This window comes from Sycon ciliatum, chromosome 5 (assembly GCF_964019385.1).
Source record: "Sycon ciliatum chromosome 5, ocSycCili1.1, whole genome shotgun sequence".
Taxonomy (NCBI): domain Eukaryota; kingdom Metazoa; phylum Porifera; class Calcarea; order Leucosolenida; family Sycettidae; genus Sycon; species Sycon ciliatum.
In genome coordinates, this window is record NC_088647.1 from 14,803,485 (window position 1) to 14,816,683 (window position 13,199).

The 13,199-nt window shown below is 49.6% G+C and overlaps 3 protein-coding genes and 1 non-coding gene across 5 annotated transcripts in view; 2 read left to right on the forward strand and 2 right to left on the reverse strand.

Annotated features, from left to right (window-relative positions):
• The window catches only part of LOC135817747 (uncharacterized), a 15,478-nt gene extending 12,649 nt beyond the window's left edge, over positions 1–2,829 (reverse strand). Inside the window, exon 1 of one of the 2 annotated variants that reach the window (XM_065330988.1) lies at positions 2,439–2,829. In XM_065330988.1, the coding sequence (XP_065187060.1) occupies positions 2,439–2,585 (147 nt within the window). In that variant the 5' untranslated portion in view covers positions 2,586–2,829. Of the gene's footprint in view, positions 1–213; positions 560–2,438 lie in introns of those variants that run through there. The other variant, XM_065330989.1, reaches the window with a different exon arrangement.
• Positions 2,830–4,017: 1,188 nt separating this feature from the next.
• On the reverse strand, positions 4,018–7,225 carry LOC135817757 (uncharacterized). The gene is made up of 2 exons (XM_065330998.1): positions 6,768–7,225; positions 4,018–6,436 (listed from the first exon to the last, which is right to left on the reverse strand). The coding sequence occupies exons 1-2, from the start codon at positions 7,104–7,106 to the stop codon at positions 4,229–4,231; spliced, it is 2,547 nt and encodes an 848-aa protein (XP_065187070.1). The 5' UTR covers positions 7,107–7,225; the 3' UTR covers positions 4,018–4,228.
• Positions 7,226–7,553: 328 nt separating this feature from the next.
• LOC135817759 (uncharacterized) lies at positions 7,554–13,199 on the forward strand. The gene is made up of 3 exons (XM_065331000.1): positions 7,554–8,919; positions 9,545–9,766; positions 12,627–13,199. The coding sequence occupies exons 1-3, from the start codon at positions 7,693–7,695 to the stop codon at positions 12,987–12,989; spliced, it is 1,812 nt and encodes a 603-aa protein (XP_065187072.1). The 5' UTR covers positions 7,554–7,692; the 3' UTR covers positions 12,990–13,199.
• On the forward strand, positions 10,446–10,518 carry Trnav-aac (transfer RNA valine (anticodon AAC)). The gene has a single exon. It is a non-coding gene; the product is annotated as a tRNA-Val (tRNA).

Below are 13,199 nucleotides of genomic sequence, written 5' to 3' on the forward strand. Positions count from 1 at the left end.
AGTTACAGCTGCATGCAGAACATGTCGGGTGTACTAAAGGCGCACAACAATTCGGTCTTGCGGAAGAAGCAGAAAGATGATCAACAGAGAACAGAGAAAAGATGCAACTGCAGGGATAAAGTTAACTGCCCCATGCATGGAAACTGCCAGATCCAGTCAATCGTATACAAGGCCAGCGTGACAGAAACCGGAAATGACGAACGAAATGAGTACCTCGGCCTAACGGAAATGACGTTCAAAAAACGATACGACGGACACATGACGTCAATGAGGCATGAGCGAATGGAGAAGAGCACCGAGTTGTCGAAGCTCATCTGGGACATGAAGCGCAAGAATGCCGGGTACAGCATCAGTTGGTCAGTTGTCGCCCAAACACCAGCATACTCCAATGCCACCAAGCGCTGCCCTCTCTGTCTGCGTGAGAAGCTGGAGATCTTGCATGCTGACAGAAGGGTGAACATCAACAAGCGATCGGAGCTAGTGGCCAAGTGCAGACATGAGAACAAATTCTACCTATCGAACTTCACACCTCCAGTCACATAAACCAGGATTACACCTGACGTATGGCGCTAATCTTGCAAGTACATGCATAGAATCACCGCTTGACCTTATTTGCGCTTAAATTCTCTGATTCCACTAGCACCTTACCACACTATATCAAGAACATTCATTGAGTTTTTGTAATCATTGCTGTCTGATGATTGCCACAGGCGTGAAACTCTGAGTCACAGCCAACCCAAGCTCCGTATCCCATTCTATTCGTTTTTGTATGAAGCTCTGCACCCCGGTGCATTGAGCACTCTTTCGAGGACCACACCCAACTTTCCGTGTGTGAACAGACAGATCAATGTACACCAAGGACATTACTGATTAGTATGAACTAAAACTACAGCCAGCCATAGCCAGGCATAGCACGGCAAGTATTAAATCGTTGGTGCTAGTATAGTACCGCAAAGTACCGCGACAGCGCCCCACCATCTCGTCCTTTCGTGGTCGTATTGTGGAGGTGGTCTCCTGTCTGTAATATGACACGAACCTCGTACACATATCGCACGTTTTGCAGTCAATCCGTACCTTCGAGTGGACACAAGCTCCACACAAAAATCTGCTAAAGTGTGACCTAAGGACACTAAGGTTCTCACACCGTATAAACTGTGTTGCACTCTGCCATATGATTTTCCTTTCCCTGGCTGTAAAATCAAGGTGGGGCGCTCTGGCGAGACGGGGCGCTCTGGCGGTACTTTACGGTACATGTACAGTGTCATGTACTACATTCTTATGTCAGCGCACACCCCCCCCCCCCCGGAAAAATTCAAAAGTTGAAGCCAATTGGAAGCATTTCAGGGCATTCGGTGCCATTTCAGTGTAACTACAATAAAAGACTTTTGATTCTGCAACAAACCAAGAAGACGCTACGATCGGGAACAATGATTCTTCAATGCACCCTGTAAAAGCGGGCAGAATATTCTGATACTTGCCGTCCCGTAGGTGGCGGTAAAATATGTGGAGCAAAACTCGATCAATGAAGTACATCGGGGGAAATAGTGCATATATGGCACCTCAGCTACTGCGATGATTTCCAAAAATGGAGGCATCCTGACGTGTGGCATCTACTGCCTCTCCTTGCTGTTCTTCATGTGAAACTGACGGGAAAGTCAGAATGTGGAAGGCTGCGTCAGCATGGGGATTGAGAAGTATGACCCTGTGTTTTTAATGTAGCACAAGGAGGTGTTTGCTGCTGATGCATGCCATGGAGGAGGGTGAGGAGCAAGGCGCGGCTCCTTTCACGTCTCGCGTTACCAATACACAGGATCTAAGCCAATCACGCCGCAAGGGCAAACACCCAAAACCTAATGCAGTACATTGACTGGACCAGCTGCTACCTCCCCCCCCCCCCCCCCCCCCCACCAAACTACAGTCAGACCTCGCATGACCGCACATATCCGTTTTCCAGAAAATAATCCGGATAGGCGAGGGAACCGGATAATCGGACACACATATTGTATGTGTGCATGGCATATGCTGTAAATCAGTAACCAACGATTTTCTTCCGGATGGCGAGGGATCCGGATAAACGAGGACCGGATAAGCGAGGTCTGACTGTACCTGCTATGTGTTGCGTAGTCCGTCCGGCAAAACCTCCCTGTTACTAGTGACCGTGTTTCGTAGTCGCAGTTAATTGCGCGTGTATCGTGTTTTCGGTGATGGACTCCTTGGACTGTTACATTTTTTTTAAACTACATACATGTACACGTTCAATAGTACGGTGTTGGTGTATGGAATTTCATATTACGGTTCCAAGATAGTCTCAGAAGCCAGTAGTATTGTACTGTACTCTGAGCACGAGCCCCTGGGGGCCTTGGAGCTGAGCTCGAAAAACATCTCCCAGACTGGAGACAAGGTCAATGAACACATTGTTATCAAACATGCTGACTCACTAGTATCAGGGCACGGATACGTTTCTTCGTGTTTATGTGCTTCGCCTCGGCCGAGCCCGGCATGCTGAATTCCATCGGCTTGCCATTCTGCACGAACAAAGTCTCACTGTGGGTGAATACCTCGTTATCTCGTAGCGGCGCATCCATGCTATCCGACACGTTTACTTCTCTATTGGTGTTCTCTGAACCTAAACAATAATTTGTTATGACTTATGTATGAGCAAATCAGGCGATCCAAAATTCATTCAATAATTTTTTGACAGATGCAGAGTTTGAAAGGCACATTGGTAGCTAGCTAGCTGGCTCTCGTTCGCATCGAAAGCAACCAGAGTCGTTTCTCTCAACTGGTGTTTACTCACAATCAATGAATGTATGTATACCGATATGTACATGTAGCAACAATACAACCCGCAAACAAAAAACAAACATTGAATACAGTAAACAAAAAAAGATTACTATCTGTAGCTAGCGGGTGATATTTTACGACTCCTAGATCCTAGGATCCTTGACGTCATGACGTCTGCCATGCATTTACCAGATATCGCGGATTGTTTGTATGGTAGATCTACGGTACGGTAGGCCCTTAAAAGGCCTTTACCGGTACGGTATAGCCAATCAGCAGCCTTGCTGAGCGGGATACAGACAGTAGAGTACCTTATCCACATTCTACAGATGTACGAAATCCCGTAGGTGTCAGGACAGTACTGTGCAGGGAGTCGTAAAATACCATGGTATTTTACGACTCCCAGGTACTGTGTATGTCCAGTTGGGTGTTTCATTGTGTGCTACATCATATATGCACATTCGACCATTATTTACTGTAGCCCAATAATCAATGGAAGACAACCGACCTTCCAGCTCCATTACTTTGAATAGAGGTAATGACCATGTGCAGCTAGACCTAGGTAATGACTATGTACGATATGTGCAGCTAGACCTTCGTGTTACATCATTCAGGGCACGTTTCGTAGTGGGAATAGCAGCAAATACAATAGGGTCCTGCAGATTCAACACCCAACCGGGTCTACGGGATTTCGTACATCTGTACGACATCATACAATCCCGCCCCCATCGAGTCTGTGCCATGCATTTAGCCACTGGCGCCCTTCCGATCAGAAATCCAGTGGCAAAATGCATGGCACAGAACCATGAGAGAATGGGAGCCTGCCAATGCAGGATGCACCGTAGGTACGGTCAAAGTGCAGCATTCACCCGAGCTGAGGGAACTTACCTCCACGACTATGTCCAACACAAGCTTCCACACAAACAGACAACGAACTCCAATCACTAATCAAGTCGACACAAAGCATACTTTGATGTGCGTCATTTGTCATTCACCATTTCACCGTCGTCAAATACGACTCCTTGCCTATAAGGCTATAAAATACACACCAGGTCACTGGCGGTGTAGACGCTGGACTATGTTTCACATAAATATCAATCAAGAGCCTATAACCCCAATCCTGCCAGCATGATGCGCGGAGTTCGTCAAACACGCACACACACCCACACACACGCATGCACACACACACGCAAGCACACACACACACACGCACACAGAAAGCGAGCTGCACCGGAGTCACAAGAGTCATGTTATAGTACAGGAGAGTGGTACATCGGCAACAACGGAGCTGCACATGCCAGCTCTAAATCATCACGACCAGCATGATGTGTGGAGTACGTCAAACACACACACACACACACACACACACACACACACACACACACACACACACACACACACACACACACACACACACACACAAACACGCATGCACACACACACAAGGTTAGCTCAGCTGCTTGACAATCAAGCTCTTGATCTCTGGCGATCGCTGTGCAAGGTTACACTCAGAGGCCATCTTGAGCGGTTCCTGCAGGTCACTGCGGATAGCAGATGCGAGCTTCTCACTGCCGTGAATGGTGGATAGCTTGAGGAAGTGCTGCGCAAGGAGAATCAACTGGCGGAAGTTCTTCGCCTTCGCCTTGTCGGACGTCTGAGCGGCCAGCGTCAATGTCTTGGTCAGGGAGTGGCGCAGCACTTTAGCAAGGCCAGAGAAGTGGACTGGTGCGTGTGAAGAGGCATCACGGCGGGACAGCAGCGTGCACAACAACACGCAGATCTCCTTGCGCCGAAACTCGTTGGCACTGTCCGGAAGATGCTTGGCCATTGTTCTGGCCAAGAGCCAGGCAACTGACGGATAGCGTGACAATATCTCGGTGAAAAGACTGGAGCTGAGGCGCGAGCTCTTCTTTGTGATGAATTCCTCTACTGGTGCGGCAAACAGCTCTACAATCTTCGCTGGATCTGCAGCGAACGAACTGACAGCGGCTGCCTGGTCGTTGGCAGATGATGATGTGTGCATCAATCTCAGTGTGTACATGATGGCCTCTGTGGCGAGAGTACTGGTTGCGGCAGTGTGCGCATGGCGGGAAATGTCGATGAGCCGCCTCAGCACTGCATAGCCCTCGTCCAGATCCTCGGCACTCGACAACGAGCGTGTGCGCGTCTTGCACAGGCGAGACTTGAGCAATCCCTGCGCTTTCTGAATAAGAGCTCTTGCCTGACTGTCACTGGCCTTTTCCAATGTCAACTCAAACAAGGGCATCACCAGACGAAGCAATATGCTAGCATTCTGACTTCGACGAATTATAATTTCCACCACATCCAATACACGAAGGCGGAAGTGAATCAGATCAAGACGCTCCATCTTGCGCTTTTTCTTCGATTCTATGCGGTGCTTCAATGCCATGACTAGTGCAGCATCTACTTTTGCAATCTCTTCTGGGTCCTCGGGCATCTCTTCATCAGGCAGTTCAAAGTCGTCGTCGCCATCGTCGTCATCATTATCGTCCGTGCCACTGTCTTCAGTGCCGGCCGTTGCTGGGCCTGATGGCACGTCGCTATCCATATCCTCTTCCTCGTCAACATCACTGACATCACTGTCCTCTTCACTGCCGTCGTCGAAAAGCAGATTCTCTTCGCCGTCACCGTCTTCATCGCCACTGCCTTCGTCGTCGTCATCGTCACTGTCCTCTTCCTCATCGACGTCCATGTCAGTATCCTTGTCCGCGCTGTCGTCCTGCCCAACAACGCTTGTGATTACCAACTCCAGAGCGCTAGGAGTTAGATGGCGCTCTATGCCGCGGAAGACCTCCTCCACGGCACTTCGCAGGATGCGCGACGGGTGCCAGAGCAAGTCCAGCAGCACATCCACCAGGCCTTTCAGCTGATTGTGTTGCTTACCACTGTCGCCACCACCAGCCTCTTGACCAGCTGCGGGCGCTGCTTCGGCACCTTTGCGGAAAGTCTCCACAAGACCCTTACAGAACTGCTTGGCGGCGGCGGGTAGGATGGTCTTCTTTGCCGAAATGCTTTTCACTACGCATTTCAGCAGCGGCGCGCTAAGAATGACCGGCAGTAGCTGTACGGACGCCTGCGGCATGATGGCTTCCGCCAGCTGCATTGCCGAGCAGCGCCGCGTCACCGTGGAGTTGAGCAGTGCCGTCTCAACGCCGGCTTTCCAGAACGCTGTGAACGTGTCCACATCCGACATGAGCAGAGTTGCCACCTCGATCCAGACACAGTGCACCTTGGAGCTGTGGATGTCACCGGCCTTGAGCAGAATGTCAACGACACGAGGTATGTTCTCCTCGTGCAATATACTACTGCAGCCCCAGTGGGTTTCAAAGAACTTCGCACCAAGTCCTTCGGAGTGATACTGATTTGCCTTTAGTAGGATAATAAACTGCTCCGCCGTGCATTCACTCCAGCCGCAGTGTAGGTCCGACTCTAATAATGGATACAGGCTCTGCTTGAATACTTTCGCCGGCATGCTGGAGACTAGGTCGCCCAGCACCGAGGCACACAGCTCCTTCAAGTAACTCTTGCGCCCACGGCACGTCTGCAGCTGATCCACGATGAACGCCAACGTATCCTGCTGGACTGTCTTGTCGCTGAGCCGCTTGGCGCGGATCAGAGTTACAATAGCTACCACCTAACCATGGCAAGCACACACACACGCACACACCACACACACACACACACACACACACACACACACACACACACACACACACACACACACACACACACACACACACACACACACACACACACACACACACACAATAGAGACACGAAAACATAGAAACTCAGTTCATCACGTGATGGTGAATCATTTCATCACTGATTACTATTCAGCTACAAACATGTACATGTCACCACACCGCGTACTGCTAGTACTCAGTAGTAGACATGCTGGTAAACTGGATAAGCACAAAACAGTACATGTACTGGTAATCAATGTTAACATAGCATCCACTGACCTGGCCGAATAGCACGTTGCTTTCTTCATAGCCTTTCATGTTGGCACTGGGCTGAAGGTGCTCTTTCATCAACTCTACAAAACTCTCCGTGGACACTTTCGGAAACTGACGCAGCAGCTCACACAGGGCCTCTGCAAATCCCTGTCGAGCAGCCTGCCTGGGAGAAGAAAGACCTCTCACAAGTCGCTTCAATGAGTATTGTACGTCTGAACATAATTCTTCCTTGTTCTCGTTTTGACTGTCCACCAATGACGAGATTAACTTCATTACGGCAGCGATTCTCTTTTCATCTTCGGGAGATGCTAAATCCCAGAACAGGGGCAATATAGCCTCCGACATTTCTACAACAGACAATCAGGTCGTGCCCCAACACAACAGAGGGAAGCGACAAGTGAAAACAATAATAATAAATTTCATTTGTATTTTGATCTCCTCGTCTTTGAAGCTTGCCACATGTGCATTGCCATTGTAATAATTATTGCAAAAGAACATGAAAACTGAAAAGTCATTTTCGAAAGAGCAAGTGCAAAACTTTTACGCACGTGCATACATGCGCTGCCATGCCACACTCTAGTCTATAGTCTAACTGTGTCATCGGTGCACCATGGTCACAGCTAGCAGCTACCGCGTGCCGCGCCGGATCGGAGCTCCGGAGATCGAGCGTCGCATCACCGCGCCGGCGCCACGTCCCACGTGCGCGCGTGTAGCTGGCTAACTGTGAGTGTAGTCATGGTAGTGCGCGCTGCACTAGCACGGCACTCTGCGCTGCCGCCTGTATTTTTTATCGTGGTTGAGCAAAATTTCAGGGAAGAAGCCAGCGAGTGGAGGAAGGACATCTGCTCTACTCCACGGGCTCGGAGAGTGGAGAGTCGCCCTGCGAAGTCCGTGCTGAATCAGCTGCAGCACTTGCTGTTGGCACAGAGTGATGTATGAACAGACGAACAGGTTTGCAACCATGCGGAGTTCACAAGGGAGGTTCTCTCGCCTTGCACTGCGTGTAGCGATAGGCCTGCTTGTCCTGGGTCACGGTAGGAACGATGCTGAAAGCGCAGAGTCGTCTGCGTTTGGCTTTCAGGCTTTCTCGTCCCGCGACTACGGACTGGAATTGGACAGCGAAGCACTGCAGGACGCCAGAGATTCGGCACGCGAGGCTCTGAAGCGAACATTCACGGCCGGTGCACCGAGCGCTGGCGGGGAGCACGTGTGGGTGCTGGACGACTACTTGAGCGAGGAGGGCTTGGAGACTGCCCGATCCTACCTGATGGGTACCACGTGGTGGGGCTTCAAACTGACCGGCAGGGATGGTAAAGACCAGGAGGCGGGTGGTGACGGTGTACCGTGGGGCGCGCGCATCAACACGGAGGACTTCTCGCGCCTGGCCACGGGACGCGAGCTGCAGATGCTAGCTACAACCTACAGGATGGGTCTGGGGGATAGCAGCACCAATGGTAATGATGACGATGATGTTGTTGATGCTGATGATATTCCGTATCTACTGCCGTACGAGGTCACGTACAAAGTGGTGCGACGCGGTGACCTCACGTCCATACACTACGGCTCGCCGGAGGAGATCGCAGAGAACGAGGTGTGGATGATGCTCTTCCTGAACGACGAATGGCGAGCAAACAACTACGGCGATGTCATCATCTACGACGGCGACAAGGAGATCATCGGCGGTGCCAGTAATCTGTTTGCTCGCCTACTGGTGTGGAAACCTTCACTGGGTTACCTGTGCCGTCCACCGAGCATCGGCTACAGCCAGGGAGAGAACATCCTCATGGTTAAATGGACAACAAACACATCAAAGTGCCTGCAGCACGAGAAGCAGCGGCGAGCGGACCGCGCAGAGATAGAGTCCGGCATCATGGAGGGCTTCCCGTTTCGCTCGGCCAGCGATCTCCAGGTCGGCGCCGAGGTGGACGTCGGCAAACACGAGGTGCTGCGGCGTCTCGCTCCCACCGGTAAGCGCATCGTGGCCTTCGACGACCTGTTCACGGACGAAGAGCTACTGGCGCTACGCAGCTACGTGATGAGCCACGGCAAGGTGTTCTACGATGACTCGATCGACGCGTACAGTGACAATGTACAGTGGATATCCGGGTTTGAAGTGCACTACTTTGTGCAGTCCAAGTTCTGGAAAATCATCAAAAATGTGAGTAGTTTAAAAGTGTGCTTCAAGCCATGCACTGTCGTGGACGTGGAAATCCAGTCGAGTGACCGGGGCCGGCGCCCTCAGCGCGTACAGAACGTTGCATGCAGTGCACCTGTTGATCGTGTGCGTACTCGCGGCTGCATGGCCAGCATGGCCCTGGAGCCGCTTGGCCTCCGACCGGATTTCCATGTCCACAACAGTACGTTGTACGTGTACATGTACATGCATGTAATGTACATGTACGTGTACAGTGCTGCTCGATGACATCCGATCAAGCGAGTCAGCTTTGCCGGCCTGCAAACACCAGTTCATGATAGCCCGGTGTTGTATGCAGGTCACCGTCACGGACTGGTAGGGCTGCATAGCATCCTTACCTGGCGTGTACTTGACTCGGGCGATTGGATTTCATTAAGCAGCACACTGTCTGACATAATGATAACGTAACATGAGTCATGACCGTACAAGTATATTAAAGTCGTGCACATGCGATCGAGGATGGGTAGTCACATGTGAGTAGTAGTCGCAGTTGTCCTGGATTTTACGATTTTGCTACTAGCCTATGTCTTACTATCTATGTGCACGTACCTTTTGTATCGTGTTGGCGGGTCCTTTGCTGCTACTGCAGGTGGCGGCCCACGTCTCTGATGGTGCCGGTGACTGGTATCCGTACGACATTTCCTGCAACATCATCCGTAGCTATGATCACACTCGCATACATGGTGATGTGCGCAACGAGAGAGACGACGAGTGGACATTCCTGCTCTACCTGTCGCCAATGGACGAGAACGACTTTGGCGAGACGGCCTTCTTCACGAGCAAAACCGACAAAACAGAAACGGTCTATCAGGTGAGTGAGTGGATAGTCATGCTGATGCCGGTTAGCTTCAAAGCATTCACGGTGTGAGTCGATACTGGCAGTGGTGTATGTGTGGGTATGTGTGTTGCCAGGTATTACCGTTACTACTTGAAGTGGAAGAGTACAGTGTCCTGGACCATCATTGTTTCTTCTTCCAGGCTCTTCTCTGTGGCACTAAACCCTGGACAGTAGAAGCTGTCAGTGGCCGTCGGCCCAACTCCAGTGTGTTTTTCAACCATCAGGGCTGTATCTGCTGCCCTGCGCCGTACATGTATAGGGCTTTATCATGCACATTGTACTGTAGATGTACGAAAGCCAGTAGGTGTGCACATTTGATCAATTCAACCCGGCACTAATGTATGGAATCCACTATAAATAAAAGAATACTACTGTACTACTATGGAAGACATTCGCTTCTTCAGCTTCATCATGTTGGATAGAGCTAATCATGGGACTAGATCTTTTTTTCCCGAAAAGCCGTTGTATGAAAGGCCTTCACTGCGGACTTCAGGGCACGTTTCATAGTGCCGGGAAATGCAATAAACACAATAGGGCGTCCAGTACATAATCACTCAGCACCCAACTGGGTCTGCGGGAATCTATGGGACTTTGCACTGCCGCTTCAGAAGCTCTGTTTTCTCCCAGTGTACCCAGCCACCTTCCATCTGCTGTTTCCATAGTGTAGCGGTTATCACGTTCGCCTAACACGCGAAAGGTCCCCGGTTCGATCCCGGGTGGAAACATGGAATTTCTTTTTTTATATGAGAAGGTCGGTACCTTTTTTGTTCTTTGCTAATAGGCCATCATTTTTTATATCTATGTTTCGCGTCATGTCAGGTCAACTTCCAGAATCATATGCGAGAGGTGGAAAAAAATAAAAAAATTGCAAAATAATAAAAAAGGCTCATCACGACATCAGAGGTAGGTGTATGCACTGTACATAGCACAATAGCTCGTGCATGGTGTACATTCGAAAGAAAAATTCACTTTGGACGGAGGAGGCAACCGTTGGTGCCTATGCTTTGCTGGATTATTGTACTCAGACTTCAGCAGCGGTGCAAAGAGCTCCGGAACGACGCATCCTCTCAGCTTGAGGCGATCAATGCGGTCTGGTGTAAGCTCATAGAATATTGCTCCCAGATGCCGAACAAACGATTTACCAATGCTGGCCTAGAGCCCAGTAGAGGCCATTTCTGAATCCCAGCTTCGCCGTATGCAACCAGTCCACACTTATGACTCGCACGATCGTACAATCACTGTGCATGTTCGATTTTTTATTTTTTTCCAAAAAAATCAAAACGTATGCGTGCGGACGACGCGAAACATAGCTATAAAAAATGATGGCCTTATGATGCAGTGAGTGTTGATTCCACCAGGGAGTAGTACAATTCCGGGTATTGTACTACTCCCTAGATTCCACTGTGAACTGCCAAGCAAACAAACAGCATGCAAATACTTGTTTTGACTTCCTGAAACATGTACCGGTATACCGGGTATGAACACACTACGTACATGTACAATTGTAGGTGGTCGTGGAGGAATGTGGGTAGTACTGTAGAACGGCTACTTTCAGCAGGTAAACATTAAATTTTTAGGGTTTCCTGCATCTGGACCGAATTCACAATGAAATATTCTGGTGATCCGAGTTTCAGAGGTTTAAAAAGGAGATGACTCGTACTGTGCTGTACATGGTATTAGCTAAACCTTGTATTGTAGAAACACGCGTTTAGTTTGACAGCATATTACAAGGCGTGTAGCAAGGGACACTGTTTCCGAACACAGTATTCCCCCACCTTGTAATATGCTGTCAAACTAAAAGCGTGTACTGTACATGTACATGCAAAATTTCGGTTGGCGCCGCAACACTTTAGCAAACTCACTCCTTTCGCTAAAATCGCTATAATATTACCAACGCTAAAATTAGCTGTTTTACAGTAGGTGGGTTTAGCAGCAATAATATCAAAGGCCCTATTTTTTACTTTCTTCACGTTGCTTACCGTAAAAGTCCGTAAATAAGTACGTATTTACTTTCGAATTTAGTGACCACACCCGTACTAACTTTCGGGCGGGTACTGACTTTCGGGCACGAACTAACTTTCGGACCTGACTTGCGTGTAGTGGAGAAGTCATTTTCATGTCGATGTACATGCTACGTGCTGCATGCGCGCACTGTACCGGTACTTATTTCGGGCAGTATGTTTATCGGGCTTGACTTGACTTCAACAGACAGAGCCAAAAGAATGAAGGGGGTATTTCTTTCGGGCAGGTACTTATTTACGGACTTTTACGGTATTTTTATAGTGATACATACATAACAGAATTTTTTTTATGGAAATGCGGGCACTGTCAACTATGCAGCATGCTCATTTGTCAAAACGCCATGCTGGAAGTATTTCCTTGCCTTTCATGTGTCGATCGAAAAAAGAAAGAAAAAATTGATCGTATCGCATATTATAGTGATGCATCGGTTATAGTGATAAAATCACGGAAATCAAAAGGGTACGCTATAGCCGATACAGACTGTAGATCCGATTTGTTAATCCAGCACCCTCCCTAATCCAGCAGATTTTCCGTGGCACAAATGGTGCCGGATTATAGAGGGACCACTGTACCTGGATTTTCTCTGTGTGTCTTTCCTGGAGTGTGGTGAAGCATTCTGAACCCGGTGATCCCAGCCTTGTATGCTCTTTCCAAATACTTGAATCTCTCTCCGGATTTCATTTCTCCGTCTAGTGAAACGTTGCTGAAGTGCAAACCCAGCAATGCAGCATTGGTATAGTATTGTTCTGTAAAGAGTTCTCTGCTGTGTGCATGTGTCTTCTGCTACCTGCACGTGCCATGACCCATGTAGGTTCGGCCACGGTACGGTCGCTCCGTGATCTTCGAAGGTCTCATCCCGCACGCGGCCAGACCTCCCAGCCCCAAGTTCAAAGGTCCCCGCTACTCGTTTGCCGTCAAGATGGCCAAGACGCCGTCGCGCGCCGTGCAGAACATCTTCTACGAGAAAGTCTCACAGGGCGCAGGCCAGCGATCCGAGGCACTGGGGCTGGACGAAGACCCAGTCGACCCGGAGGCATTCGTTCAGAGACTGACAAAGAAGTACAGTGGCGAAGTCGGTGCCCTGAATCGCTCCTTATTCAAGTTCGAGGAGAACGTGCGGAAGTGGCGGCAGACCATCATCAAGAACCTCATGCAGCAGTCCACAGAGGCTTGATGCGTGCGTGCGTGTGTGTGCGCGGCGATTACAAGTCCATGACATAGAGCGCTGCTACCAGTATATAAGCTAGTCCATTCTATCCCATTATAATAATTATATCAGTGCCTTTTCCTTTGTCCTTGACTGACATAACCCAGGATCTTGGATGGCACCCCGCTGAACTAATCTACGGCTTCAAACTCTACTCTCCACCCAGTCTTACACAAC

What these genes read in the sequence shown, in the direction of transcription:
- LOC135817759 (XM_065331000.1), top strand. Translation starts at nt 7,693, where the DNA reads ATGTATGAACAGACGAACAGGTTTGCAACCATGCGGAGTTCACAAGGG. An exon ending in TCTGGAAAATCATCAAAAAT is followed by an intron (nt 8,920 to 9,544) that starts GTGAGTAGTTTA and finishes CTGCTACTGCAG; the next exon opens with GTGGCGGCCCACGTCTCTGA. An exon ending in AAACAGAAACGGTCTATCAG is followed by an intron (nt 9,767 to 12,626) that starts GTGAGTGAGTGG and finishes TGACCCATGTAG; the next exon opens with GTTCGGCCACGGTACGGTCG.
- LOC135817757 (XM_065330998.1), bottom strand. Translation starts at nt 7,106, where the DNA reads ATGTCGGAGGCTATATTGCCCCTGTTCTGGGATTTAGCATCTCCCGAA. An exon ending in GCAACGTGCTATTCGGCCAG is followed by an intron (nt 6,437 to 6,767) that starts GTCAGTGGATGC and finishes TGCCATGGTTAG; the next exon opens with GTGGTAGCTATTGTAACTCT.